Source organism: Aspergillus terreus, genomic scaffold (genome assembly GCF_000149615.1).
Source record: "Aspergillus terreus NIH2624 scaffold_8 genomic scaffold, whole genome shotgun sequence".
Taxonomy (NCBI): Eukaryota; Fungi; Ascomycota; class Eurotiomycetes; order Eurotiales; family Aspergillaceae; genus Aspergillus; species Aspergillus terreus.
In genome coordinates, this window is record NT_165931.1 from 1,523,533 (window position 1) to 1,551,018 (window position 27,486).

The 27,486-nt window shown below is 54.8% G+C and overlaps 9 protein-coding genes across 9 annotated transcripts; 4 read left to right on the top strand and 5 right to left on the bottom strand.

The window, feature by feature from the left end:
- Window positions 1–811: 811 nt before the first annotated feature.
- ATEG_06178 (uncharacterized protein) lies at window positions 812–2,098 on the top strand (the record flags this gene model as incomplete). Its single annotated transcript, XM_001215356.1, has 1 exon — window positions 812–2,098. The coding sequence occupies one exon, from the start codon at window positions 812–814 to the stop codon at window positions 2,096–2,098; it is 1,287 nt and encodes a 428-aa protein (XP_001215356.1).
- Window positions 2,099–4,137: 2,039 nt separating this feature from the next.
- On the top strand, window positions 4,138–6,258 carry ATEG_06179 (HET domain-containing protein; the record flags this gene model as incomplete). The annotated part of the gene is made up of 2 exons (XM_001215357.1): window positions 4,138–5,075; window positions 5,130–6,258. The coding sequence occupies 2 exons, from the start codon at window positions 4,138–4,140 to the stop codon at window positions 6,256–6,258; spliced, it is 2,067 nt and encodes a 688-aa protein (XP_001215357.1).
- A 2,218-nt stretch (window positions 6,259–8,476) lies between these two features.
- On the top strand, window positions 8,477–10,132 carry ATEG_06180 (sugar porter family MFS transporter; the record flags this gene model as incomplete). Its single annotated transcript, XM_001215358.1, has 2 exons — window positions 8,477–9,365; window positions 9,420–10,132. The coding sequence occupies 2 exons, from the start codon at window positions 8,477–8,479 to the stop codon at window positions 10,130–10,132; spliced, it is 1,602 nt and encodes a 533-aa protein (XP_001215358.1).
- A 636-nt stretch (window positions 10,133–10,768) lies between these two features.
- On the top strand, window positions 10,769–12,285 carry ATEG_06181 (uncharacterized protein; the record flags this gene model as incomplete). Its single annotated transcript, XM_001215359.1, has 2 exons — window positions 10,769–11,158; window positions 11,206–12,285. The coding sequence occupies 2 exons, from the start codon at window positions 10,769–10,771 to the stop codon at window positions 12,283–12,285; spliced, it is 1,470 nt and encodes a 489-aa protein (XP_001215359.1).
- Window positions 12,286–13,608: 1,323 nt separating this feature from the next.
- ATEG_06182 (pepsin-like aspartic protease) lies at window positions 13,609–14,618 on the bottom strand (the record flags this gene model as incomplete). The annotated part of the gene is made up of 3 exons (XM_001215360.1): window positions 13,609–13,916; window positions 13,968–14,245; window positions 14,296–14,618. 3 exons carry the CDS (start codon window positions 14,616–14,618, stop codon window positions 13,609–13,611), a joined length of 909 nt encoding a protein of 302 aa, XP_001215360.1.
- Window positions 14,619–16,298: 1,680 nt separating this feature from the next.
- Window positions 16,299–19,674, bottom strand: ATEG_06183 (uncharacterized protein; the record flags this gene model as incomplete). The annotated part of the gene is made up of 5 exons (XM_001215361.1): window positions 16,299–17,060; window positions 17,114–17,412; window positions 17,460–17,507; window positions 17,558–19,432; window positions 19,524–19,674. The coding sequence occupies 5 exons, from the start codon at window positions 19,672–19,674 to the stop codon at window positions 16,299–16,301; spliced, it is 3,135 nt and encodes a 1,044-aa protein (XP_001215361.1).
- Window positions 19,675–20,530: 856 nt separating this feature from the next.
- ATEG_06184 (uncharacterized protein) lies at window positions 20,531–22,692 on the bottom strand (the record flags this gene model as incomplete). The annotated part of the gene is made up of 2 exons (XM_001215362.1): window positions 20,531–22,510; window positions 22,582–22,692. 2 exons carry the CDS (start codon window positions 22,690–22,692, stop codon window positions 20,531–20,533), a joined length of 2,091 nt encoding a protein of 696 aa, XP_001215362.1.
- Window positions 22,693–23,319: 627 nt separating this feature from the next.
- On the bottom strand, window positions 23,320–25,662 carry ATEG_06185 (PalH/RIM21 family protein; the record flags this gene model as incomplete). Its single annotated transcript, XM_001215363.1, has 2 exons — window positions 23,320–25,436; window positions 25,554–25,662. The coding sequence occupies 2 exons, from the start codon at window positions 25,660–25,662 to the stop codon at window positions 23,320–23,322; spliced, it is 2,226 nt and encodes a 741-aa protein (XP_001215363.1).
- Window positions 25,663–26,333: 671 nt separating this feature from the next.
- On the bottom strand, window positions 26,334–27,328 carry ATEG_06186 (DUF614 domain protein; the record flags this gene model as incomplete). The annotated part of the gene is made up of 2 exons (XM_001215364.1): window positions 26,334–26,569; window positions 26,629–27,328. The coding sequence occupies 2 exons, from the start codon at window positions 27,326–27,328 to the stop codon at window positions 26,334–26,336; spliced, it is 936 nt and encodes a 311-aa protein (XP_001215364.1).
- Window positions 27,329–27,486: the final 158 nt, after the last annotated feature.

The window sequence follows — 27,486 nt, forward strand, 5'->3', positions numbered from 1 at the left end:
ATATATTCTAGCAAGTTCGGAGTATCCAATCCCGGCCGGGATAGAAAACACCATCAGCATGATACCCGTAAATTCCAGGTCAATTTTCTGCTGCCGACAGGTTGTTTGATCTTCATTTTGTTCTAAGGTCCTGTCAGCAGGAGATCCTCCGTAGATGTGGCTGGCTGAAGCCGTGTTCAGGCAGCGGATATTAGCACATGCGAGAGCACTAGCCCCGGTCTCTGTCCCCAGATGTCATAAGAGCAATCAGACTACCACAATAAACTCTTCCTATACGGTTGAGTGTCGGTTCAGCGTGGTTTGATCAATAGGAATTAGAGGTAGTTGTGGTGGCTGGCTGTGACCAGGGCGCGCACGACAGCCCGTCAGCACCGGCATGCATGTTGCATTGTTTGCTACCAGTACATTTCACGGCCCAATAATACTTCACACACTCCGGACAGGTTCATAGCCAGTTTGCGGGGGGTTGCATGTCAGGTTCGTGAGTGAGAAGTATCGTGCCAGGAATCTGACCGTCTGACAGCTGGCAGGTCCATAGTGGAGGAGTTCGTGCTGGCTCCTTTTGCGAAGGATCCGGTTCCTGGTCTCTGATCATGAATCTGATACGCGGACGGAGCATTCCTTTTTAATCATCGGGTACTTGCACTCAGCCGAAGAGAGTTTAGAGCAGTGTTTTGATACCCTTTTGAATGGTGTCGGCCCGCTCATGCATACAGCAAATGTCTTCCGGAAGATTTTATAATAGATGCACACCTCGCAGTGACTTTTCTATCACTCCCCTCCACGCGACCTTGAGCTCAACCTCTCCAACATGCCCTGGTTTCCAAGCAACAGAAGTCCGCCTGAGGAGGGCTGGCGCTTTGACATCATATCTCTCGTGGCGGTGGTTGGGGGTTCCACGGTTGCAAAGCACAGACAGGCCATCACTGCTTCACGATTCGGGAACATCCCGCGCCTTATGCCAGCGCCTGACACTTTCCTCGACACTGATCGACCAGTTCGGTTACCCTCCGTCGGCGGCATCGATATATTTGGTGTGCACTCGGGCAACCACTTCACTGAATTGAATTTCTTCGCCGATGTTATCCACAATACCCAGTCACTCAAACGCTACGAGTTTCTCGCCTACGAGATCACATACCGACAGCGTGATGAAGAAAACCCTTCAAATACCGACGGAGACAAAGCGAACAACAAGGGTCAGCGTGCTAGCATCCCACAACACCCGTTCTCCTTCTTGAATATGGTGACGGTCGTCTCAATCGGGATGACGGTGGGTCTATTTATTTGGGCGGCTCTCATCCACGATGGAGTCGCTCTGCTCGGAATAGGGACTATGTCTCTATCCACAAGTACGGCCTGTCTATCGGGACGATGGCGTCCGACGCTCACGGTACGACCTACTGGCGCGAAGGTTCCCCCCGGTGACGTTGTGATCAAAACTCGCGGTGGAGCATTTATAGTAGTCCGCTGTGCAGAGGAGATTGCACGCGAGCTGTATGGGGGGATCGAAACGTGTGACTACGTCTATGAAGGCACTGAGCATCAGCTTCTCCTGGCGTGCAGTACTATTCTCCTCCTTGCATCCATCCTCTTCCTTAGCAACTCCGGCTGGACTATGCAACTTGCGATCGGTTTGGCGTACATTATTCTAAATGTGCTGTACTGGGTCATGTCGCTGATCACTACCCCGGAAAAAATTTGGGATACTGCAAGGTATAACGTGAAATTGTTGAAAGCCACACCTCCACATGGGGTCCAAAAGAGATGTGGGAAGCGAAAGGAGGTGGAGCTAGACATGAGCGAGAGACGATATGCGACGAAAGATACGGAGTTAGTCAAGCCCAAGAAAAGAGAAGGAGAAGAAGATGGTGAACTCAGCTTCACCGAGACTCTGTGGTGGGCAATCGAAGCGACTGGAGAAATCGACTGGGTTCGGAAACACAAGATAGCTCCAGACACCCCAAACTGGGACGGATGGCTACAAGAGGCAAAAGCGAATTCTAAAAACCCAGATTGGGATGCAGTTGAAGCGAAGGATCGGTGGATGGTGAAGGAACTGCGAAAAACTTCGACAGAGGTAGAGGAAATCAAATAAGTCCATTACTGCTTTCAAACTATTTCCAAGGGAGCACAATGGTCTCCAGTATTTCAGGACGCTCTCGGAAACTATTCCCCTTGATCACATCCTGTACAAATGATAGATCTCGCGCTACTACAATGCCTGGAGTTCCCGGTTGCGGCTTCGCATCGGCAAGAACCAAAGACAAAAATCGCATGAAAGCAGTCAAGGCGCGAGTGATGCTCTCTTCGGATTGATCGACTGTATTTCTCAGGGCCGCCGCTAAGAGCCCAGGTGCGTAGTAGGGTATGATCGCCACACCATCGTCAATCCCGTCCACGACGAGCCCGTCTACTAGGGCTTTTTTGTTCGAAGAGGGCATCCGGTCGAAAGCCAGTCTAAAAATCCGAGCCTCTTTCGGACTGCTGACCCGTCCCATGCAAAGCAGTCGAAGGAGGGCCCGCTCCTCGTCATTCTCTGCCGTTGGTGATAGGAGTACGAACCCCTGCTGGTGAAGGAACTGCGCCCGAGCGCCCAGAATACGATCATAGCACGCACGTGGTGAAGGAATTTGACCATCAGCTAATCCCACTAGCGCGGTGATTGTGGTTTCATAGGTCTGGAACACTGTCTCTATCATCACAACGCAACCGCGAGTGTCGATGTGACCCGCTGCGCCGGCGACGTCGAGAAAGGTCACCATCACTCGGAGGTTGAATCCTCCTCGTTCATGATCCTGTAAGTGTGACAGGGTCGCCAGGCTTCCTGCGGGACTCTCCCCTTGTGCGACTTGGGAAATATTAAGCGACGAACCGATCCGGAGACAAGCGAAGAGGTCGTTCCGGTTGCTGTCTGAACCCATTTGGTTGACTGCAGTGATGACCCCTGCCCGTGCTGCATGGAAAACCACCTCCGAATGATCCGCGTCATGATTATCTCCAGTCTTCTTCCTGACTTCTTCACCAAGACCAGGGTCTTTGCCAATATCGTCAACGATCACTGCGGTCAGCAGCGTTTGTAAGTCTTCCGTGGTCTGAACCCGATGGACAAAGAACTCCCTTAATCGTTGGAACGAAGTCTCTGTCAATCGATGGCTGCTATCTTGGCCCGTGGTAAATGTCTCGTAATCGTTTGCAAAAAGCCATCTGAGGGCGAGCATGCTGACCAGTGTTCGGTTGACTTCTGCGAAGTTGACGCCGAATAACACCGTCGAGGGAGTCAGGTTCCCATCTGTTCCGAGACAACCCAACGACATCATTCCCCCTGTCGATTCGACGGTGGGGCATGCGTTCTTGAGATGTGATAACTCGGATGGAAACACTTTACCGAATAAGTGGATGGCTTCGAGGTCAGACATTCGACTGAATTCCGCCAGCCCGACGGGCCTCAAAAATTGCATTGTGCAATTTCACACCATTAACTCTCCAAACAAAACAGAGAAGTCGAGCCTGCTAGAAATTTATGATGGCCACAGAGTGGCTTCGCTGAGCTTTATAGAATAGTCGCCTGAGCCTGTACAACCGCCGAAGAGGGGGTGATGCCATGTACCTCCAGGATATCTTGGGTGTTCCGAGACTGCCCAAAACCCCCAATTCCCTGACCGAGAAGCGTTGTCCCCGCCATCTTCGGTCAAATATGTCTCCATAGGGTTTAAATAACGCGCCCTAATTGTTAGCTAGTTGCATCATGCAGTCGTAGGGGAGCAGTGTTGCGGCCTTTTCGAGCCTGCAACGACTTTCACAACCCACCTCGGGAACTGTATCAGCGAGTGGCTTCACCTGCATTGTGACAACAATCTCCCTACAGACACCTAGGCAACTATGCACGGATTTTCCTGGTTAATGCAGAGGCAGAATACTGGTGGACGTGCAGTTACAAGTCCTGTTGGCTGACATAGAGCCGGGAATCACAGCAAGCCACTCCGTATGTCGTTGGCGTACACGTATGCTGCCCATACCACGGTGATATGGTGAGATTTTAGCGCCTTTTAGATGGAGCAGTACTCAACTGACTACTTAGATTGATGTAATGCTGCCATCTCAAGGGTGAGTCGGCACAGAAGATAAGGCACCAACATGGCCGAAAATTTATGTTCAAAATGTAGGAAGATTCCTCGACCACGGTATTTCACGAGGAATTCAAACTTCCCCTCGCAGCATATAGGGACAAGGGAGCGGATTCAGAAGAATAAAGCGTCGTGCTCTTTATGCCGCCTTGTCTCTCATGCTCTGTTCGACGGTCCTGTGCGGTATCCCGGAACTGACAAGTGGAAAGTCGGAGTGATTTGGGATGGGACCTACTACTACTTTAGCACTGGCTTCAACGAACCGGATGTCCGAATCGGTGTTATACAAGAAGAGAATCAACCACTATCACCAGCAAACTATGCTAGAGCCATCACTGACCCACGAGTCTCCTTTAGCCTCATCCAGTCATGGTTGGATCTATGCGAACAGCATCATCAGCAAGGCTCTGAGCTGCAACAGACACTCGGGGAGCCTGCTCCGTCCGTGATACCGGGACGCCTCATCGATGTCCATGATGCTTGTGTGGTCCCGACCTCAGGACATCGAGAACCTCCCAAATATGTCACCTTGAGTTACGTCTGGGGAGAGGCAACTCAATACGAGTTGACCACGGGTACAAAGTCTCAGCTTATGACTTCTGGTTTCCTCGACGCTGTTGCGGATCGAATCCCCAAAACCATCAGAGACGCAATGGCGGTCGTCAGAAAGCTGGGTATCCGTTATCTCTGGGTGGACGCACTCTGCATTATCCAAGATGACCCTCAGGATAAAGCGAAGGAAATCCATAGAATGGATTCAATATACGAGGGTTCAACGTTTACTCTGGTTGCTGCGTCTGGAAGCCACGCAGATGCCGGACTATCTGCCGTTTCTCGTCGGAAGGGCCACCAGATGGTTGAAACTATATGGCCTGGGGTTAGGATGACAGCGATTCATTCCTTGACTGATGTGATCGACAATCTGAAATACGGGACCAGGGGCTGGACGTAAGTGAGAAGAATACAATCGCTAGTTGAGACTGTACTGACAGACGCGCGCAGATTCCAAGAACAGATCCTCTCTTCCCGAATCCTTGCCTTCACCGACGATATCGTCTATTTCCGGTGCCATGACTGCGTCTGGAGCGAGAACAGTCGAGCTGATGCGACTCCGGACGTCTCGACAAGTATGGGAGGTCCTCGATCACCGGACACCATCGACCTCGTGTCCAATCCATGGCAGTTGTACTCGGAGTACCTGGAGAAATACTCCGTAAGACAACTCACGAAAGAAGAAGACATTGTGAATGCCATGACTGGTATCCTTCTACGGATATCACGCAAGCTGGAGTGCAGCCTAGTATATGGGTTACTCACGGACTCGTTCGAATGGGGTCTGCTGTTCTCGCCGACAGATTACCATAGGCGCGCCGGGTTTCCAAGTTGTTCGTGGGCCGGGTGGAAAGGCCAGGTCCTCTGCCCGTGGCCCGAACCAGACGACTTTGCTTCGGAGAGTTCGGAGAGTTCAGACGAGGACAGTTTCAACGTGGATCGGTTAACCCTTCAGGCCAGGGAAACAGCGGCGAAAAATAGCTGGATTGTCTGGTACGAACGCCCACCACAGGGGGCTGCCCGGCTGCTCTGCGAACGCGATGCAGACCCCGGTCGCCAGCGGGAAATCAAGACCCGGAAGCACGATCTATTCAAGAGGCGAGCACGAATGGAGCGTTCTGTCATGGAGACGCGCCCAACAGCCACTCTTGGCCATTTGAGGCTTCCGGAATATTCTGTGCTCCAGTTCTGGACCGTGTCTCTCAGACTGCAGATCCAAGAGTTTCCTGTCCCCTCTGCTCATCGAGCCGATATTGTGAATAATAAGGGAAATGTATGTGGCCAAGTCAAGTTACCGAAAGGACTTAGGCCTGCCTACGGAACATCGGCGGAGTTCATATTGTTGCTGTCGACCAACGTGACGGAGGCTCTGGTCGAGAACCCACAAAGATGGAACAAAGTCGATTCGGCCGGGGCAATGCAAATGGCACGTGGAGAGCCTTTGGAGCTCTACAAGGTAATGTGGATTGAATCGCACGAGGGGGTATCAGAGCGTGTGGCTGTAGGTGAGATAGAGCAACGAGCGCTGCGATATGCAGTGGAAAGCAAGCCGGTATGGAAAGAGATTATCCTCAAATGAGACGCCATTTAGTTCTCTTGCCTGTCTACTTGCGTATTTGCCCGATAATCAGGTAGTACTCAAGACAATCACACTCGACTTATTTAAACGTGGATCGCATAGACGGCGCAGCATACCACTCAGTACTCGATATCAACCCACTTTCCGTCTTTCTTCTCCCGGTCAGGAAGAGGAGGCTCGTCCATCTCATCACCAATCTCGTCCCACTGGCGCTCAACCCGGTCCTTCTTCTCGATCCAATGGTTCGCTCTCTTCGTCCAGAGGTCGTCATCTTCTTCGGATTCGGCATTAAGAGACTGCTCCTGGCAGAATCCAACGAGTCTGTCGTCCTAAGGTGAGGCTCAGAGTAGGTAATGTAAAGACTCGTTCTTACTCTTCGCATATATCGACTAGCCGAGACAGAATCTTCTCTCGTTTACGGACGTCATCAAGGTCTTCGAGTCTGTGCTCTTTGTGCGTGTCTATGACTGAATTAATGCAGACTGGTAGCCTGACTATGTGATGCGGTCATTTGTATTAGCCTTGACAACCGGATATGGCTTCATATGGGCCTTGCTGGCAACTAGTCGCGAGATTCCCAGCCATCACCACCAAAAGATTTGGGATTCGCGTAGTATCACCCAAAACCGACATGCGACATTATGAGTGGAGTCCTTCGTGGCGACCCCAGCACAACCGTATCCCTAGTACCTCGTAGTAGCAAGCTGGGACATTAGGGGGAGCTCCCAAGCTCTGAAGCCTCATTGGCCCACCTAAAGGGGGAGGGGGTCCAACGATATCGCTGGCGGCTTACCAGTACCAGGCAGTACGTAGAAGGTTCTGCCATCCACCTGCCGCCTCTCTGCCCTTACAAGGTTTAGGACCCCAGGTTGCTAGCACGGTGATGTTCGCTATCGTGGGGGAATCTCCCCGCATCAACATTTGCAGCCATGGAAGCCATCCATTCTCGGGCTCCGTCACCGGCTCCCAGTCCCCCGTGCCGAGATTAGCCCCTACTACAGTACAAAGTATACTCCGTACTCTGGCGGACCACGAGCCAGTCCGAGTGCCCATCGGGAACTCGGACCAATCAGCGCCGCGGAAAAATCCCGCACCGCACTTGATCCGTAGTAAGGTTACTAGTCGTTTGTACTCCGCGGAGTAGTCAATTCTGCTGGTCGACGGGGGCCGGGGTGGTGGGTACACCCTGCCCGAGCAAACCTGGACCCGAAAAGTTTCTCCTTCAGAATCCCCGAAATCGTGCCGGTCTCGGTGAGCCCGGCTCGGACTGAGCTATAGACTGTTGGCTGTACGGGTTTGCCTGCAACGTACGACGCTTAAGACTTGATCATAGGATATCCCATCATTGATGATTCGAGTAGGCGGGTTTCCGTCAACGGTGGAACCACAGAGTCCCAGGCCATGTTCATGGCCGATTCTCGAGGGACGGCAGAGGGAAGTGGGTTTTTGCGATAGACGGGGCATAATAAGGGCCTGTTCCAGACTAGTCGGTAGGTATTGCCACTTGTGTCCAGTGCGATATTAGCTGATTGCTACCTAGGTAGTTGGGCGTGTACATCCTTTCCTTGACACGGCTCGTGGCCCAAGGTGCTCGCTCTGCCCCTCGCGATCCCATCCCATAACTTTGACTTTAACTCACTCCCGGGATGCCACTGATGAGACCATCACTTTCATCCAAAGGAACGAAACTCACGATTAAGCCGGGGATTCTCCGACCGTCTTGTCTCCTTTCCAACCCTTTCAACGCTTCAACGCTTCAAAAAAGCCATGGTTGAGGAAGAAACCTCATTTACGCCACCGTCCAATGGCTGCGCTGGGCCTGACACCCAACCCACCCTTCCCGGGCGTATCATTGGCCTATCCGCAATTAGCCTTCCGCCCACATCTCGTACCTCCACATTTTCCTACTTCTGGCCCTTTCCAGCACTAACGATGTACTCCATATGCACTCCGTCTGGAGTACAACCCCGGGATCGAGAATGGACTGGGGATTTCTGTTCTCGGGCTCATTCGATGGGGTTCCCGCTGGTGGGGTGTGGACATATTCGCCTGCTGGTCTCTCCATCTACTATTTAGCTCGGGCTTTCCGCTGTGAAGTGGCCGTCTTTTGTATTCTCCTCTTCCAGGGCTACACAGCAGGCATTGGTTTCTTTGGCTCTTTGAAACCCGTCCGATTTATTCCTCTACTACCTTTCAACTTCTACCAATCTTTCTCACTATGGGTTTTAGGCTGAAGAAACCCGATGATGCTGTCGGCTCGGCGACGCCGGCCATCATCATCGGTCTATTCGTCGCCTTCGGTGGTGTCCTTTTCGGGTATGACACCGGTACTATCAGTGGCATCCTTGCAATGAAGTACTGGCGCCAGCTATTCTCGACCGGCTACATCAATCCTGCGGATGACTACCCTGATGTAACCGCTTCTCAATCGTCTATGATTGTCTCTCTGCTCTCGGCCGGTACCTTTTTCGGTGCCCTATTCGCTGCCCCTATGGCCGATATTTTCGGTCGCCGCCTTGGTATGATCCTCAACACCGGTGTCTTCACGATCGGTGTCATCCTGCAGACTGCCGCCACCGCCATTCCACTGTTTGTGGCTGGTCGTTTCTTTGCTGGTCTGGGTGTCGGTTTGCTCTCCGCAACCATCCCTATGTACCAGTCTGAGACAGCTCCCAAATGGATCCGTGGTACTATTGTCGGTGCCTACCAGCTGGCCATTACTATCGGTCTGCTTCTAGCTGCGATCGTCAACAACGCAACCAAAGACCGTATGGATACTGGTTCTTATCGTATCCCCGTCGCTGTCCAGTTTGCATGGGCTATTATCTTGGTCGCTGGCATGCTGGTTCTGCCTGAGACTCCTCGCTTCCTGATCAAGAAGGACAAGCATGAGGCTGCCGCGAAGGCCCTTGCCCGCCTCCGTCGCCTTAATGTTAACGACTCTGCTATCATCGAGGAATTGTCTGAGATCCAGGCCAATCACGAGTACGAGCTGAGTCTCGGTAAGGCTACCTACCTTGATATCTTGCGTGGCACTATGGGCAAGCGGCTTGCCACTGGGTGCGCGGTCCAAGCACTCCAGCAGTTAGCTGGTGTCAACTTCATCTGTATGGTCCCCTCTCCCAACTCCAACATCAATATCAGTCGCTAATCTATTCTAGTCTACTACGGCACGACCTTCTTCGAGAACTCCGGGATCTCCAATGGCTTTACCATCACCCTGATCACTAATATTATTAATGTCTGCTCTACCTTCCCGGGTCTCTGGATGGTCGAGAAGTGGGGTCGTCGTAACCTGCTTATGTTCGGTGCTATTGGCATGGCCGTCTGCCAACTGATCGTGGCTAGTGTTGGTACCGCTCTCCCCGGTGACCCAGTCTCTAATAAGGCCCTCATCGCCTTTGTCTGTATCTATATCTTCTTCTTCGCCAGCTCCTGGGGCCCTGTTGCCTGGGTTGTCACCGGTGAACTTTTCCCTCTCAAGGCCCGTGCTAAGTGCCTCTCTATTACAACCGCCACCAACTGGCTCCTGAACTGGGCCATTGCCTACGCCACTCCTTACATGGTCAACGCCGGCCCTGGTAACGCCAACCTCCAGGCCAAGGTGTTTTTCATCTGGGGTGGCTTCTGTTGCCTCTGTCTCGTTTTTGTTTACTTCTTCGTCTATGAGACTAAAGGCCTGTCCCTGGAGCAGGTCGACGAGCTTTATGCCAAGGTTACCAAGGCCTGGAAGTCGCCTGGCTTTGTGCCGTCCGTTCATTTCAGTGATGTCCGTGACGTTGCGGGTGAGAAGGGTCGCGACTTGTCCCAGCTTGAGGCTGAGGCGCTGGAGAAGAGGGAGGCCGCTACCCATCTTGAGCGGACTGAGGTTTAGGTATTGATGTGATATGATGTACGATTACTCGTTCCTTTCTTTGCGGTGAAGAATAGTCTCAGCCGAAGAAACGAGGATACCCTGCCAGCCTATGTGCTAAGTTACGCTAAGTTATGCCACTGGGTTATCCAAGTAACTTCAGCCATCAATAGAATATAGTAGCTTATGCGACTCTTCTGCTTGATTAACGAAATCTGCCCGATGCCTCCATACGCATTATGTTATCTCGCATTCCATTAATGCATAGCGAAGTACTGTTCCACGTCGACCCATAGGACGGACGGATAGGTCTAAGGAAATCGGTTCGGCCTCGACGCCCTAATTCCCAATTCCAAGACTTCTGCGGTTCGTGAACTTATGGCTGAAATGTGATATCGTAAGCTAGCTAAGAGCGACTAAAGCCCGGTCATACCACACGCAACTTCATCCTCCCGCCACGATGTACAGGGATCAAATTAGCGCCAGGAGGCGCCTTAGTGCGCCTAACGGCAGGCAGATCAATATTACCTGGCAGTGCTGACGGTCACCCTTGGGCGCCTGCGCCACCTTTTGGGGGCCATCCCTTCCCGTCTGGAATTGATATAACCTGGGTGGGATATCCAGAGCGCGACCAACATCCCGCCATCCGCAATCACCATGTGGCGTCGGGGTCTTCTAAGACGGGATGTCGAGTTATCCACGATCCCCAGTCAACACCAGAGCGAAGATCGTCTCATCAATAGTCCATCAGAAGAGTTTCACTCCTTTCGCAAGGATGCGCCCGTGCAACAGCATCAACAATCCTTAGATGGAGAACGGTTCCAAGGCTGGAGGTTCACCGTCTTTCTGGCTTTCATAGCAAGCCTTGTCGTCCTCTTGTTGAACCTGGGCTTTCTGCTATATACCGTTCCCCACCACCGACTGAAGGATCAGAAGGGCGTGTTGTATCAGGGTGACTGTGTCAAAGTGCAGCATATGAGTACCGGCTTCCATTTGCTGGTCAACGTTCTTAGCACTGCGCTCTTGGCTGCCAGTAACTTTGGAATGGTATATACTCACAGGATACATCGTCGCAATAGAGCTGACACCAGCAGCAATGTTTATGTGCCCCGACGCGGCAGAACATTGATCGAGCGCATCAGCAAGGGAAATGGCTCGACATCGGCGTGCCCAGTATCCGCAACCTGTTCCGGGTGTCGCCATGGCGCTCGTTTCTATGGCTGTGTCTGGCATCTTCCTCACTTCCCTTTCATTTAGTGTATGGCCCCAACGAGCTCCCCAACGCCGCGTCTGTTAACTCGGCCCATAGATACAACTCAATAATCTTCTCCACCACTTCAGCTATGGAATACAACATATTCCTGGGCAAGGGCTCTCTAGGCCAGAAGCCGCTATCGAATCTCCACCTCATAACACCGGACTCGGAATTCCGCGCTTCCTTCGAGGGACTACATGCCTCGGCGCAGAATGGAACGCTGCAACGCCTAGACAACTCGCAGTGCGTGGATGCCTTCGCGCAGACCTTCCAAACGACATATAGCAACCTCCTCCTGGTGACAGACGACGTGAAAGAAAACGACACATATCTGTACTTCACAACCCAGGAGGTCTTCAATCCATGGCAGTACTTGGTGCTTCCGCAGCCACAGGCCGATCCGTACAGATGGCTCTGTCCGGGCGACCTGTTCGATGACTGCAGCACGTACCTCCCCACCGTGCGCTCGCAAATCGCACACAACAACTGGACCGTGACGGAGAGACCGGATCGCGCGATCAGTTGGAAAGTCAACTACTGTCTGGCGGAGAAGGGCCGCCAGCTCTGCAAGCTGCAGTATTCGTTTCCGCTGATCATGCTCATCATCGGCTTCAATCTGGTCAAGACATGCATCCTGTGCTATATGTGGCTTGGGATCCGCGACGCTCCGCTCCTAACTATCGGGGATGCGATTGCGTCCTTCTTGCACCGGTCGGACCCGACTACACAAGGCGCATGCTTACTGACGCGCCGACGTGCCCCAGCTCTGCTTCGGAAACGGTCCCTCCATCAACCAGAGAAGTACACCGGGAAACGGAGACGCTGGGGCGCTGCAGCGTCGGCCCGAAGATGGATGTTCAGCATAATCTTGTACGCACCCTCTACCCCTCAAACCTACCTCCAACCTAACAGAAAATAGATGGCTCATTGCAATAACCGGCTGCATCATCCTCCTCGTCTACGGCATCCACAATGTCCAATCCGGCACCAGCGCCTGGAAGCTCTCCCTCGGCGCCATCAACGCAACCACCCTAATCAAAGGCGACAACTGGCCGGGCTCGCTGATCCCCATCGTGATCATCGCCAACATGCCGCAGCTCATCTTCTCGTTCCTCTACTTTGCCTCCAACGCCCTCCTCACGGCGATGAACGTCGCCGCGGAGTGGAGCGGGTTCGCCATCCAGCGGAAGGGACTGCGCGTCTCGGGTAACAGGGTCCTCGCGCAGCGGAGATATTATTTCTTGTCCCTGCCGTATCGCTATGCAGTGCCGCTGCTGGCGGCGTCGGCGGTGCTGCACTGGCTTATCTCGCAGAGTTTGTTTATGGTGGAGGTTGAGGCGTACGACTATAATATGTTGAGGCTGGCGAAACGGGATGTCGTTACGTGTGGGTACTCGCCTGTGGCGATTGTGTGCGCTATTGCCGTTGGGGGGAGTATGTTTCTTTGCACGCTTGGGCTTGGGTTCCGGCGGCTCGATTCGGCCATGCCTGTTGCCGGGAGTTGTAGTCTTGCCATTGCGGCTGCGTGTCATCCTGCGTTTGATCCGAATGGTAGCGGAGGCGCAGATGGAGACGCGGAGTCCGAGTATGGGGATGAGGATATGGGGCTTCTGCCGGTCAAGTGGGGGGCTGTTCCTGTCGATGGAGGGATAGGACATTGTAGTTTTACGGCGGGTGAGGTTGAGACGCCCGTAGCCGGGCAGCTGTATCAGTAGACTGACGATATCTAGAGGTACGATTCTCCAAGCATATGTCCGATAGGATTCTCCTATATACTATTCACAAATATACAATGCCACCAGTGACTGGTACACCTCCTTTCGCTCCCAGAGCGCAGAGAACACATCTCGTATCGAAACGACCGGAACGGCGCAGTCCAAGACGCTGCACTACACCTAAGCCTGCGCGGCAAAGCCGAGTCTGGGACCCTGCGAGTCAAACACAACATACTGGCTCTTGAGGAACACATCGCCAAAGATGGAGAACTGCATGCCCTGGTTGCTCTGGATGCCGCCGAAGCAGGTCTCGCTGCCGTCAGTGATGGGCGCAAAGTTGATGTGCTTGCCGGGCACGACGGCCTTGTAGCTGCCGATGGTGACGGTGAAGGTGGGCAGCTCCGTGCTGCAGGGGAACACCCAGCCGCCGGCCTGCTGGTCGTTCTGCGCCGAGGACACCTGCTTGTAGTAGGCCGAGACGACGTCGTCGGGGAGCATCAGCAGCGTGGTGCCGGTGTCTGCATTTGTTAGTTACGCGTTCCTGTGAGGTTGTATATGATCTGATCTTGGGGGGATGAGGACGTACCAGCAATGCCGCTGATGGCGCTGGAGCTGGCCGCGCCGTCGCCGACGGCGTAGCCGTCCGCGGTGAACTTCCAGAAGCCATCGCTGTTGTCGACGTCGGCGTAGGCCAGCGACCCGGTGAACTTGGTCTTGTCGATGAAGCCGAAGTCGTACGAGCCGGGCGCGTGATACTTCAGGCTGACGGCGAAGAGCGGGGCGTCCAGCTCGGACTTGACGGTGTCGAAGAAGGTGGTCTGCGGCTTGGGTTGGACTGTTCACGTTAGACAAGTTCCCCGGAAGGTATGGCGCAGAGGGGCTGTACCCGTGTTGATCGAGCTAAAGGCCAGACCCAGGAGACCGTCGTTGTTGCGGTCCTGCATGAACTGCTGGCTGATCTGCTGGGCGGCTTCGACGGCCTGGCCGTGCGCGGTGACGCTGCCCACGGAGACGGTGTCTTTGTAGACGTTGCCGCTGGCGCCGCTGCCGTCGCCGTAGGAGATCTTCCAGGTGTAGCCGTCCATCTTGGTGGAGTTGCCGGCGGGCTTGTAGACGGCGTGGCCGGACTGCTCCTGGGCGGAGAGCTCGGACGAGAAGACCCAGCTGGAGTTGTCAGTGGGCACGACTAGCTTTCTGATCGGGGGGACACATACAGATCCGCGGAGCCGGTGTCAAAGTCCAGGTTCATGACCGTGCCGCCGACGTTCACGGGGGTCAAGTACTCGGCGTCGTTTTCCTCGGGGGTGGTCACGACGCTGCCGCTGCTGGCCGCATCCATGATATGCTGCGGCACAGTGGCGCCATACTTGTTCAAGGCGCTGGCGTAGATGCCTGGGATGTTGATGCTCCGAGAATGAGACTTGGGGGCCACCAGCTGGTTGACGGTGAAGCCCTTGCGAGTCTTGGGTCCGGGCAGAGCGGACGCAACGGTGGACAGACCAAGCGCGACGGTCGTGACTTTGCTGAAGACGACCATGGTTACGGCTGAAAGAGAGCGAACGGATCAAAAGAAGGACAGACGGGGGTCTTTGAAAGAGCGACGAGCAAGATAGAAGGATCTCTGGCTCTGGAAGATGAGAGAGTATGAGGAATTCTCCCAGCTCAGGTTCTGCCAGCCAGCGCTCTTTATACCTGAGCCCGGACAGGTTTCCAACACGGCCCAGGAGCCCCAGTCCTCGTTCTTCAGACCTCCCATGAGGGAAGCTCCACACCGTCTGCAGCGGTCTTTCTCCTGAGGGCCTAGCGAATGGAAGATCGCAAGAAGGGGGCGCACGACTAAGCTTTGAGAAGCCTTCCAAGCCCCGCGATCAAGCAACGACAAGCCCGACGAGGTTGCAACGAGAGGCCCGCCAAGATAACCACAGACCAGATTGAGATGATAAGGGACCGGGGTAGGAAGCAATCAAAAGCCCCGTAGGCATCATGTAGACCCTGACGCGACGCCATCGCGAATGCTACCGTGGAGCCACGGGCTTTGCTAGTTTAGGGCAAGATTCGACGGTGTCCAGGGCTGGGCCGGATGCACGGAGATGGCCGGCCGGAGCACTATCCAGATTGCGTCGTCGCCGGCGTGGAAAGACCATCGATTCGACCGGGGGCGACGATCGCCATTCGGACAGTGTTGTATCAGTGTGATGAGCGGAGGCCAGGGGGCTCGTGTTGATACGCCAGTACCGAGTAAGAGGAGGACGGCAAGGCTGATCAGGCACCAGGAGGAGATGGTAGTGATTGGAAGACACGGCCAACACGAGCAGACGGATGGGACGGTCTGATTGTCCGAACATGATCCGACTAACGGTTGATCGTCGGTCAGGAGTACCACTAGTACGGAGGACGGAGTATGGTGTTGTGCGTGGAAGTATCTACTATAGGTACCTAGATGACTCCGTATCGCGATAGGTAATATTGGTGCCTGCAATGCAGTATCCCTCTATTCCGTACATTGTACAAATGACTATACTGAGGTGATCTTCCACATCCTGGCCCTCACACAACACGAGACTCCAATGCGACGGTGATACTGTTAACTTTGGCCATCTCGGGCTCCGTTTCAAGATAATATCAAACGGATCCTCCCACAGACAAATCAACCGCCTCAGCCGGCTCTCCACAACACACTAAATCTTCGCCCGTGTCGATCTCCGGCGCTCCGCCGATGGAACGGATCGACTGGCCGACATCGTATCGTCCGATGGCCTATGATCGTTTCTGTAGATAGAGCGGTGTTGGGGCTGATAGTCATAGGATGTACTATACTCGTGGCAACACGAACACCGACATTCACGCTTTACGAGATGGCTCAAATGGCTCAAGATCGCTTCATACAAATGATTTGCATGTGATGCGAGTGGAACTATTCTGAAACGCAGACGCGCATAACACGCCGTTGACAGCTATAGCAGAGCAATATAGTCCAGACCAGACCACCCTTGACACAACGTCTATGTCGCATCTGCCCGTGAGGGTCCACAGCTTCTAACCCAAATATATGTCGCTCATGGAAAGCAATAGAAAAAATCGCAGAAAGGAAACAAGCACGTATCATAACATGGATGACGGGGATACATCAGGGTATTTCGTTCCGACAATAAGCGTCAGATCACATTCGCATTCAATACAGACACACAACATCAGTCATACACTCTCCGTAACGACATCACGACGACGGCATAAACTGAGACGGAAGACTGCCGCCCCCACTGGGTTCCAACGGCGTGCCGCTGGCATCGTATTGCTCGTTGAGGAGCACTTCCAGCATATCCAGCTCGCCTACCATCGGCCCCGTGCCACCTAGCCCCTGGTCCACGACCGCCGTCGAACTGGTGAAGAACTGGTCCAGCGGGAGCGCAAACCAGTCCGGAAGTCCGCCCGACGTGCCGTTGTGGTCGTGGATCGACTGCGACGGAACGTTGGAGCCTTCCATGTCCCCGGCCGGAGGCGACGCGTTCGGGTCGTAGTAATTGTGATAGACCGACGGGGGCGGCGGCATGAACGAGACATTCAGGTTGGACGAGTTGATCGGCTGTGCAGGGATCCCGGCGAGCGGATCATGCACGGAGGTGGTCATCGGAGTCCCCGTATGCTGGTGGTTGCTGTCGACATATCCTAGGTTCTGAGATGTCCACGCTTGCTGCGAGCCATCTCGACGGACCTGCCCGCCGTCCCGCGGACGAGGGGATTGGGCTCGTGAATGAGGTGCCGAGGCGCGATCTTGGCCGTCACCGTCCCCAGCCCGGTCCATCGGGGCGAAACGCAGGAAGCGGGTGCGGATGCTGGTAGTGAGAAGCTCGAGCAGACGCGAAATCGCATGACACAGGTGGACGTCGTCGACCACATGCGTCCGGAGCGCTTCAATGGTGCGATCTTGCAGATCCAGGGAGACGCGCACATCATCTTCTTTCGCACCCAACGTAAAAGTCTATCGATGTCAGGCTGGCCTATAGATGGGTCCCTGTATGTAATATCACTCACCTTGAGGATGAAGATCATGCCCGACAGGATTCGAAAGCACGTCCGCACAGGCGCGTGCTTCAGATGATCCCCAGGGACAAGCTCCTCGAGTACGGTCTGGAGGATTTTTCGCGATGCATCCACCACCTCTTGGATATATTGCTCGTTGACACGGTACAGCTCCATCAGCACGTGGAACCACCCACTGTTGGACGAGCTCCCGCAGCCTGGCCTGCCGTTTTGAGCCTGGGCCGCTTCGTTCGACATGGTCGTCCAGCGATCTACCACCGCTTGTAGAGCCAGGGAGTTGACGTATAATCCTGGAGAAGTCAGTCACACTCCAAGTACCCCCGGGTCCATAACTTACTCGTATATTCGTATTCAATCATCAAAATTTTTCTCATCGGCGGCGCGACTGGAAGAGTCAGCATTACACTGCAAACAGATAGGAAACGCTGCACGCACGATCGATGGTGTCAATGTTCTGCCGCCACTCGCGCAGGAATGGCTGGAATCGGTCGATCTGATCTCGATATCGACCGCTCCGAATCAGTTCGGAAGTCTGCTCGTTGGAAGCGAATAACAGCTGGTTGCTTTGATACATGATCTTGGAAATGCCAATCCAGCAATCATGCATCCGGTCGACCGTGATATCGCCCGCGTTCGCTCCCGTCATGGTGGTCGGCTGGATGTCGTTGGCCCACTGTGGCAGAGGAAGCATGGACGGGATTCCCAGGCGGCCACTGCTCTGCGTGATATACACCAGGATGAGGCGACGCAGACGGCGCTTTCGCGTCTGTTCCGCGGGCGGTTCACTGGCCGCTTTGGCCTCGTTTTTCTGATCAAACACCCCCAGTTCAAAGGCCAGCGCCTGTGCGGTGCTGAGCAGCATCCAGGACATCCGGTCGGAGCGCCATGCCGGTTCGAGCCATTTCTGGAAAGCCAACCGGCCCTCCGCCATGTTGTTGGGGGCCCGATTCGCACCGTTTTCGTTCTCCAATTCGATATCTTTTTCAAACCGGCCCTGTGCTTGCGCATCCAAGTCCAACAGCGCGTTTTCATCGTCGCCAGGGGGGAAGTGTAGATTCCGCGGGTGCCAATCCGTCAAGACCAACAAGGCCTCGATGGTCCCCAGGGACCTCAGGTTGCCCTTGTTCACTTTAGGCGCGGCAGCTGTCAAGTCGAACGATCGTGGCCCGCTGATTCCTGATCCGGCACCACCGAATTTCTCTTGACCCCAGATCAGACGCTCGATCATTCCTCGGAGATATGACCACAGTCGGTCGTGGATGTAGAACGCCCGCGTATATGCCCCGTCTCCTTTCGGTTTCATGTGCCTGGAGGCGGTCGTAAGGATCGTAACCGCCAGTACAGGCTCCTCGGTGAGGAGCGTGCGATGGGTGGACGGATGGGAGAAATCGGGAATGACGATCGGGCTCATGGGTGCGAGGTGTTCGTAGTAATATGCCACATAATCCATAGACTCTTCCACCGACAGCCAGCCCGCACGTACGAAACGTAACCGGGACCATGCTTTGACCGCGTCCACAAATCCAGGGTCCTGGGTATTGTCCGCGGGGGCCGACTGATCACGACCGTTGGACATGGGCGCATCCGCTGAGCCGGGTCCCGCGGACTGGTAGTAATTCGGCATGGACATGGCACCGGCTCGTTGCGGCCGCGAGAAGGAGCCGCCCGCACTTCTCGGGGTGCCCGCTTGGGTGAGCGGCGACATGGGAGAGTTGAACGAGGAGACGGACTGGCGGGCGGCATAGCGATTCTCCAGACTCTGTCGATTCAGATCCTCCGTGCGCCCCGCCGCCTCGGAGAGCAGATGCAGCGCATCGTGGCTGTTGCTGATCGCAGGCGACAGCAGCTCCACGGCGGTGCGGTTCATCATCGGCTGGCCGCCTTCGAGGCTATAATGCGCCACCGGACCGCGGTCGCCGACCGGGTACATGGAAAGCCGCGAGTTCTTCGCATCGGAATATGGCGCGGTGGAGGACGGGGGTATGCTGGGCGTGTAGCGCTGCGGTGGCGCGGCTGACTGGGGAATCTGACTGGGGGTGATGGGAGGGCCTTCGGACCATTTCTGGCGGGGACGATTGCCATTGGGATCGAACGAGGAGGGATCGGAATGCGCGTACGAGGGTGCATCATTAGGCGATCCATTCGAGACGACCTCGCCGACCATCATGCGCTTGTCTCGACGGAGGACGCCATCTTCGGTGGGTTCTTCGACCTCGGACGGTTTGCGCTTCCGCCGGGTCGCGGAGAATTCGCAGCGCTTGCTCTCGCGACGACATCGCACGCAGGGCGGGGGACGAGGGTTGTCGACACCTGGAAGAGGTCAGCAAGATTGAGAGGGTCATGTAAATCGCTGATCGTGACGGTCTCTGGGATTTGACGATGAAGTAGATGGCGAACATACTGCCAAGATCACATTTCACCTTGCGCTTGCGACACGGGTCGCAGGCCTGATAGCCCCGGCGATGCTGGGGTTGGGGCGAGGACGACTTGGGATCGCGATCACTCTGGGCATATAGACCGGTCTCCTGATGCGAGGTACCGGCAGACATCATGATGGACGGTGTATCGCCGCGTCGTGCCGGGGCGCAGTTTGGGGGGTGGATTCGAGATGGGGGGAAAGGAGGAGATTAGCCGATGCAAAGCGAAAAGGGCCGTCAAAAAGCGGTGGGGGGAGGAGTCGCCGATTAAACTATCAGGGGACCACGGACGGGCAATCCTATGTATGCACTCCGGAGACGCTCCGACAGGACACCCTCCAGCAGAAGAAATATGGTGAAAGAGAGAAGAAACAGGCGCACAACGTGGTCCAGATCAATGCGGGGTAAGTCAGATCCTCCTGGAAATCGTGCATATCTGTTATCAATGGGAATTCAATAGACTCCCGCTAGGAGGTTATTAGGGTTCGTTCTCTGGATACTATCCGGTCTGCTATCCGGTCGCCGGGTGGCGTAGAGTACTTAACGGCTTTATTATCCGTAGAACGTGTACTTCTAGAGTACAAAGTGTACAAGAAAGCATGATCATACAGTCCGTATAAACTCAGTCGCAGTCGCGAAATAGACAGGAAGAACGGAAGATGGATGCCATGTCAGTCCAGATATATATATATATATATATATATTGTATACGGAGTATTGTGCACCAGACCAGCCTCTTATCAACAATCACGTTATAATCTCTTTAAATATGAATACAATATCTTAACCTTTGTCACCAACCAATGTATGACTGTCATTGGGAGGCTGTTTGGACGAGAATGAGCGCTCACACCCTGAACTACCCAGTCACTCAGTGAGCAAGCCCCAGCTCCTCATGAAAGCGTCTCCATCTAAAGAGGAGTGTCATATTATGTGTCGAATCAAGTCTGTATGTATAGGTACATGTAATGTATAAGCTCATCGGGTATCATCATAACTCATGGGTGTCCAAGCCCCAGATCTCCCAGTGCTGCAAAACCTCCCAGCCGACCCGACGCACGCGCCGTCTCCAACAACGCCGATCCGCGTTCTGTCTTTTGTCACCCAAGAAGCACTCGTTCGGCAAGATCTCGCGAGCCGATGGCGTCCGCTCATCCTCGCGCGATCGCTTGCCGAGCAGGGAACGCGGCTGGACCGGCTCATGCGCGGGGGGCTGCGCGGGGGCTGCCCCAGGAGTCAAGATACCACTAGTGCAGGGAGAGACCCCGGGTGGAGCTACATTCTGGCCGTTCGGCGAGGCCCTCGACTGGGTTCCGTTCGTCTCGGCAACCCCCTCGGCCATTGTTGGGGTTTCTGGTACGGACTCGGCACCGTGGGGAACACAGTCGGCAGGTACCGTGTAATACTCGCCTAATTGGAACGCTTTTCGACCCATGCCGATGATCTTCAGATTGCTAAACACCTGCTGGTCACCAAACTCTTCCGATAGTTTCTCCAGCAGAATTTCATCGTCCACGTTGACCACGTCCGCTAGCGAATGCGCAGCGTCAAACGCCGCCTCGCTCTTGGATTTGGTAAGCTGTCCTGGATGCTTGTGCGTCTTCGAAGGTTGCTTGGACGCCACGGCCACGGGGCCGGTGGGAACCAGCAGCCGCAGGGCGACAAGGTTACGCAGGAACGGCAACACCAGCCCGAGGGTGTCCACGTTGGACAGATCCGTCGCAAAGCCGAGCTGCTCTAACTGCGGGCTGGCGTGGACCAGGCGTGCGATGGTCTGTGCCGAGAGAGCCCACTTCGACGGGAGTAAGAGGTGTCGCAGCGTAGCGGCGTGGTTCATCATAATGTTGTTCAGGTAGCTGTCGAGCACACTGTTCTGTAGGCGCGGCGAGTCCACCGGCGTGACATCGGGAGAAGGAGCAGTGGCACCGTTCGACGACGGATTGCCTGATTCCAGAGACGGAGGGGTCAGTGCCGAAATCGAGAGTTGGCGGGGGCTGCTGGCGACATCGTTTGGATTGGGCACTTCATTCACAAAATACAGCCGTTCCAACCCCGTAAACCCCTTCAGAAATTCGGAATGTCTCCTCGAGATGGCATCCTGGCGGACGCTTTTGATGTTCATCCCCTTCTTCGGCGGGTTGATCGGCCAGGTGCTGTCGACGAATGTGTTCATGGCGGTGGCGGACGAAATGTCATTGAGGATGGTCACATCTTCGACGGAATGCTGGTCGAATGCCAATACAAACTCCTCCGTGTGGAGGGCATATAGGTTTTGCAGGCCTAACTTCTTCACCGCCAGAGGCTGTCGGCTGGCGATGCACTTGCGAAAGTAGTCGTGCAGCATGACGCTGGGCTCTTGCGCATTCCTCATGCGCGGCGACCAGTGCATCTTCAGCACGCGCAGCTTCCTGCATTTCCACAGCAGCGTCGAGATGTCGTCCGGGTAGCAGAGCGGATCGATGTCGGTGATTTTCAGGTACCGCAGATGCGGCATCGGGGGAATGACAATCGTCGGTCGCGGGTGGCGGCTGGAGGGGAATCGCAGCGTCAGCGACGTCAGCTTCGGCCGCTGCGTCAGCCCCAGGTAGACGGTCTCCAACATCTTCGTGTTCAGCTCCCAGCTGAAACTTTCGAGGTCCGGCATCTTATCGACCGCCGCGCGCACGGCAATGTTGAGCATCATTGACGAGTCGGGCACACGGCCCACACGCGCGTGCTCCTCCAAGTCATGTTCTCGCCAGTCTCCCCGCAGCGTCAGCGACCGGACGAGCGACCCGTACGGCCTGGTTATCAGGGCATTGAGGCCCATGGAAAAGGGCGACGCACTGCCCATGCCCTCGGGCTGTTCATCGCGATACCGGATCTTGTCGTAGGAGGTGAGCGTGAGGCTTTTGTAGAGCTGTGGGAGCGCCATGTAATTGAGGACGCGAGATGTTCGGCACAGCCGAGCGAGGTCGCCGGGATCATCCACCTAGCGAGCGAAGAAAAAAAGCAACCTGGTCAGTCGACAAATTGTATCCATCCTCTGCGAAGCCAACATACATGAGAAATGATGAGTGCAATCAGATTCAAAGGCAGCGCCATCAACGACCCCTCACGCGGATTCTCCGTGGTGACGCTGGCGTCAAACATATTCCGGTTGACAGCCGCCATGGTGCATGATGCGACACCCCGAGGCGAGAATTGCGCGGCATCGACCGACTCAGACGGATGGATTATCAGGAGAAAGACGAGGAAGTCATTCGAAAAAGGGTTTGAGGGAGCGTTAGAAGGGCGGAGAAGTGGAGAGAGCGCGAAGAGCTTTGTTGGATCTGACCGGCCGGAACCACACGCTTCCCGACTGCGAGTTATGAACCGTCTAACTTTTTCAGCCCAAGGGGTCCCAGGAGTTCGGGGCCCTCGGAGACCGCCCGATACGATTCTTTCTTACCTACCTAGGAGCTAAGCGTAAGGTCGGAGATCGTCAATTGTCAGGTTTATTCACATGCTACCTCTGCATAAGTACTTGGTCGGTAGATCGGAGTGCAAGTCCATGGGTATCTTTATACACGAAAAAAGATGAACTGTTCAAACAAAGGTTTCTTTGAAATCCCATACCCAACATTGCTCCAGTAAAAAAGAGAAAAAAAGGCAAAAATCAGGCCCGCTCGATGGCGTGGGCATGTTCCCCCGGTACTCCATGCTCGAAGATAAGAAGAAATACGAATCACAAGTTATGTAAACGAAGATGGCCGAAAAGAATCCGTGTAGGCGGGACAGGTGATAACAGGTCCAACGAGTCTAACCAGGCCCTTGCGGTGGCGGTTGGGTCGGTGATTGATCAAGGATCGACCGCCGTTCGGGATCTCCGGGAGGATGCTCGGCTTCATGGCTTGTGGATTGGTTCTCCGCGTCACCCCCATCATGGCCAACAAGAGCCGCCGCTTCAGGATCATATCGCAGTTCGTAATTGCCAAACTGCCCATCGCCATCGGTAGAAGCCCATGGAGCTGCGGTTCGCGTCTGCGGCTGGATCACCTTCATATGGGGATCTACACGCCTCGGACGCGGGGGCTGGCTGGGGGTGGAGTCGAGGATACTGGAATCGTTAAACCACTGCGGTGACCAGGTCTGCTGGCCTCGGCGACGTGCAGGAATAACGGTAACGGGCAGGGGAGCATCTGCGCCCTGTCGTCCAGAGCTGGGCCTTGTTTTGCGATTGAACGGGAACAGTTGGTCCGTCCCCGATCGGGTGCCATGCTCTTCGTCGTTCGGTGCTCCATGCGAATCCCGCTCATCTTGGGGTGGAAACTGTTCATCATCTGCCTGGGCAGAAGCGACCTCCCGCGGGAGGGAAGCTCGCCGCCGTCTGAAGGGATTGAGAATCGTCCGCCATCTCGGGTCTGTGTGGATAATCTGTGGAGACTCTTCCCGGTCCTGCTCCGCCGCGGAGAGTCCGTCCTGGCTAGAGCTCCCTTCTTGTCCCTCGATCTCCTTTACCGCCAGATTGCCGCTTTCATCTTCCTCCTCCATATTGGGCATGGCGACCGGTGGCGTGGGACTAGAAACTGAATGGTAGTGAACGTTGTACATCGTGCTGGCCGCGCTCGTGGTATTCGCCCTGCTGACCGGGGTGACAGCGGCAGGGGGTGGCGTCGGCCGAGCTGGTTTTCGGCGGCGATGGTCTGCAGCAAGGCCATCCCGAGGCGATGCATAGGACGGCCAATGACGGCCAGGATTCTGGAGGCCGACTCTGGTGCGTAGCGGCCGGTTCGCTAAGCCCATCATGCCTCCCCATCCGGAAGACGCCCCAGTGCCTCCGCCCTTGTCGTTGCCTCCATTGTTGTGTCGAGGCCAGTCGACCTCCTCCGACGGGGTCACCTCCAACATTTCATCCCCGTCGAAGATTTCCCGGCCGAGAATGCCGTCCTTCCTTTCGTCGCGTTCGAGCGCCTCTATTCGCTCCACCCATTCCCATACAACGACACTCGCAGCCGCTGAACCAACCCATCTGATATAGGTACCCCAGCCCGCAATTTCAGGTTTCGCAATATCCAGAACAAAGAAAATCACCGGGATGAGAATCGCGCATAAGGAGAGCAGAGCCACCAGGCAGATGTTTCTCATTTTCGGGTGGAAGAATGCAAAGCGATGTTTCGATAACGAGTAGAAGATCACCCATGCTGCGTATAGTAGGTTGAGCGCCAGCTCGAAAAGGTAGCTGAGGGCCGGGATCGCATCGTCGTACAGTCGTGGTCGCGTCGTGTTTGTCTGGACCAGAAACTTGTCCAGTGCGCTGAAAATCGTATCTAAGACGATCAACGCGAACCCTGCCCACTTGATCATAATTTTCTCCTTGTGTCGAGGGAAGAGCCGAATCAACGTTTGGACCTGCGCCAGCCATAGAAACGTGCTGGATATCACTCGAATAATTCGAATCTCCATGCCATCGATCACTTCTTCCGCCAACGCTTCGGCGTCCGAGTACCCATGATTGTACTGTTCCTCGGCCACTTTGAACGAGTTGGCCGTCGCGATGGTCAAAGATATGGCGACGAGCAGCGCGGCAACCTTCTGCAGCCACGGGCGGCCTCCGACTCCAACCACCGAGGAGTTGCCACTGTACGAACCGCTGATCATGCCATGGCTCCCCAAGAAGTTTGCGCCACCGCCGGGGCCGCCGACGTAGAAAGTACGGGGAGTTATGAGAAGGATGATAACAAGAAGGTAGCTGACGACCGTTGAACATCCGATAGCGTATAGTTGTGGGGTCACCGAGGCGTAAAAGGGGTCGCGGGTGTCAAGTTGCGGGGACGCATGGTTCGTCGCAGTCGGCGTAGTCGTCCCAGTGCATACCGGCTCATATATGGCATTGTTCGTAAGGGTCATTGCATACGTGCGATTCAGATAAATCAAGCCTGGAGGATTCACACAGCGGTGTTAGCAGCAACCTTACGTGTATGCGACAAGATGCCCCCGACGGCAGTAGGTCGACAAAAGGGGGAGGCCATCCACCAGGACATCGCCAAACATACCATCACTGGGAAGAAGAAATGGTGTACAGCCGGGGGCATACGACTTTGTGGCTGTAGTCGTAGGCTGAGCCCATATCTGGCGGGGAGCCAGATGAGCACCATCCCCCATGGTTGGTCGGGCGGACAGCTGACAGAATTCACGTCGCGAAACAACTCATATATGCCACGAGATCAACCGAGAATGTCCTCATCGGGGAGAATGTGGATAATTGCTTCCCCTCGTCTTCAGACCTTCATCGTCGCAACGCTTCCCAGGGGGTCAATGGTGGTCGAATGCCGAAGATCGGGATGAAAGGCGGGAGTCGAGCTGATGCTGACGATGCCGGGTTCACGGTGGTTTGGAAGAAGGCAACGTCGCAGAAGGAGGAGAGTAAGATTCTATACGGAAAGGTTGTGAGAAAGACGAATGGACTGTACAACCATAAATGAATGAATAATAACTGCCATGCGGATGAGAGAGGAGGTTGTCAGTCATTATTGGCCACCCGCGTGATGGCCCAGATCTCGGCCGTCATGTTCACCGCCTAGCCGTCTCTTTTAAACCCCCCGAGATGAAGTATAATTCTGTCATTCAATCAGATAAAAACCTGTGGTTTGGGATATATACTACCTAATATAACATAGGATATGGAATCTGCTATATACGTGGTCTGGCTCCCAAAACGCAACGCTGGACAAAAGACCGCTGTATGCAACGCACGAGGAAATGTACAATCTCTCACACCACACCAGCTTGAAAGGTATGTCCAATCAACGCAGTCCAGACAATACACATGGCGATCATGCAGGTCCTGGGCCATACGACATCGGCGTTGGCGCCGCATACGGGGAAGACAACATCGCCCCAGACGCTCTCATGGCTCGGGCGCGCTCTTCTTCCCGCTTCCTGATCTCAGTCTCGTCCTGGATCAGAGTGCAACAGGTGCAGCAGGTCGCACGAACACAATCCGATGTGATGTCGCCTCTGATCCCATAGGTCTTGCGGATCCGCGTATGTTGGATGGTAGCAAGCAGCCCTGAGTGGCAAGTTAGCTTCCAATCAAATCAACAAGCTTGATCTTGCGCATGAGCTTACATTGGCACCCGCACAGCACCGCCATCGCAGTGCATGATCCGTTGCATGTCTCGTAACCCAGCATGTTGGTTGGGTCCTCTCGTCGCGACAGCATGGAGAGACGATATTGGGTTTTCCCATAGAGTATGCAGGGGCACGTAAGCCCTAGACAGCACGTCCATATATTGGAACAGTCGCACAAGCCATGGCTCCACGCACCTCCTTTGATTTGTTGATTGGGGTGTTGTATTTGTCCCGGCTGGTGATACGTCCCCATCTCTCGGACTGGGGTGGTCATGGGTGCACCGGCCGCCGTTGGTGGAGGGAAGTATGGAGGCTTGGGGGATTGGAGCGGGTTGGCATCCGGTGCGATCGGTAGGTCATGAGGTGTTTGCTGTGAAACTGTGCGCTCCGGAGACTTTTTCGGGGGATCTGGATCGGCATACGAGTACTGAGGGGCTGCCGGATTAGAAGATTGGGTTAAGGGAGCGGCATCGGCGTAGGGTGCATAAGTCGCCGGATGCTGATCAATGTTTGGATATCCTGAAGCATATTGAGATGGTTCGTAGCTCTGAGACTTTTCTTCTAACCAGGAAGGGTGCTGCGAGGGGTGCTGCGAGAGGTGCTCCGCTGCTGTAGGCTGCTGCGATACGGTTTGGACCTCGGAGACTGTCGTTGCTGGTTGAGGGGCATGAAGGTTTTGTTGTTCTGGCGACTGCATTTCGAGTGGAGTCTTCAGAAAAGAGTACCTTCGATTGTCTCCAAGATCGGAGGTATCCAAATGCAAAGCTCGGCTCATCTTAGGGCAGGTCCTGGCGTTCGCTCTTTGCTGTCGGCCTCTCGACTAGGATAAGTCTAGGTCTGGCATGAGGCCATCAA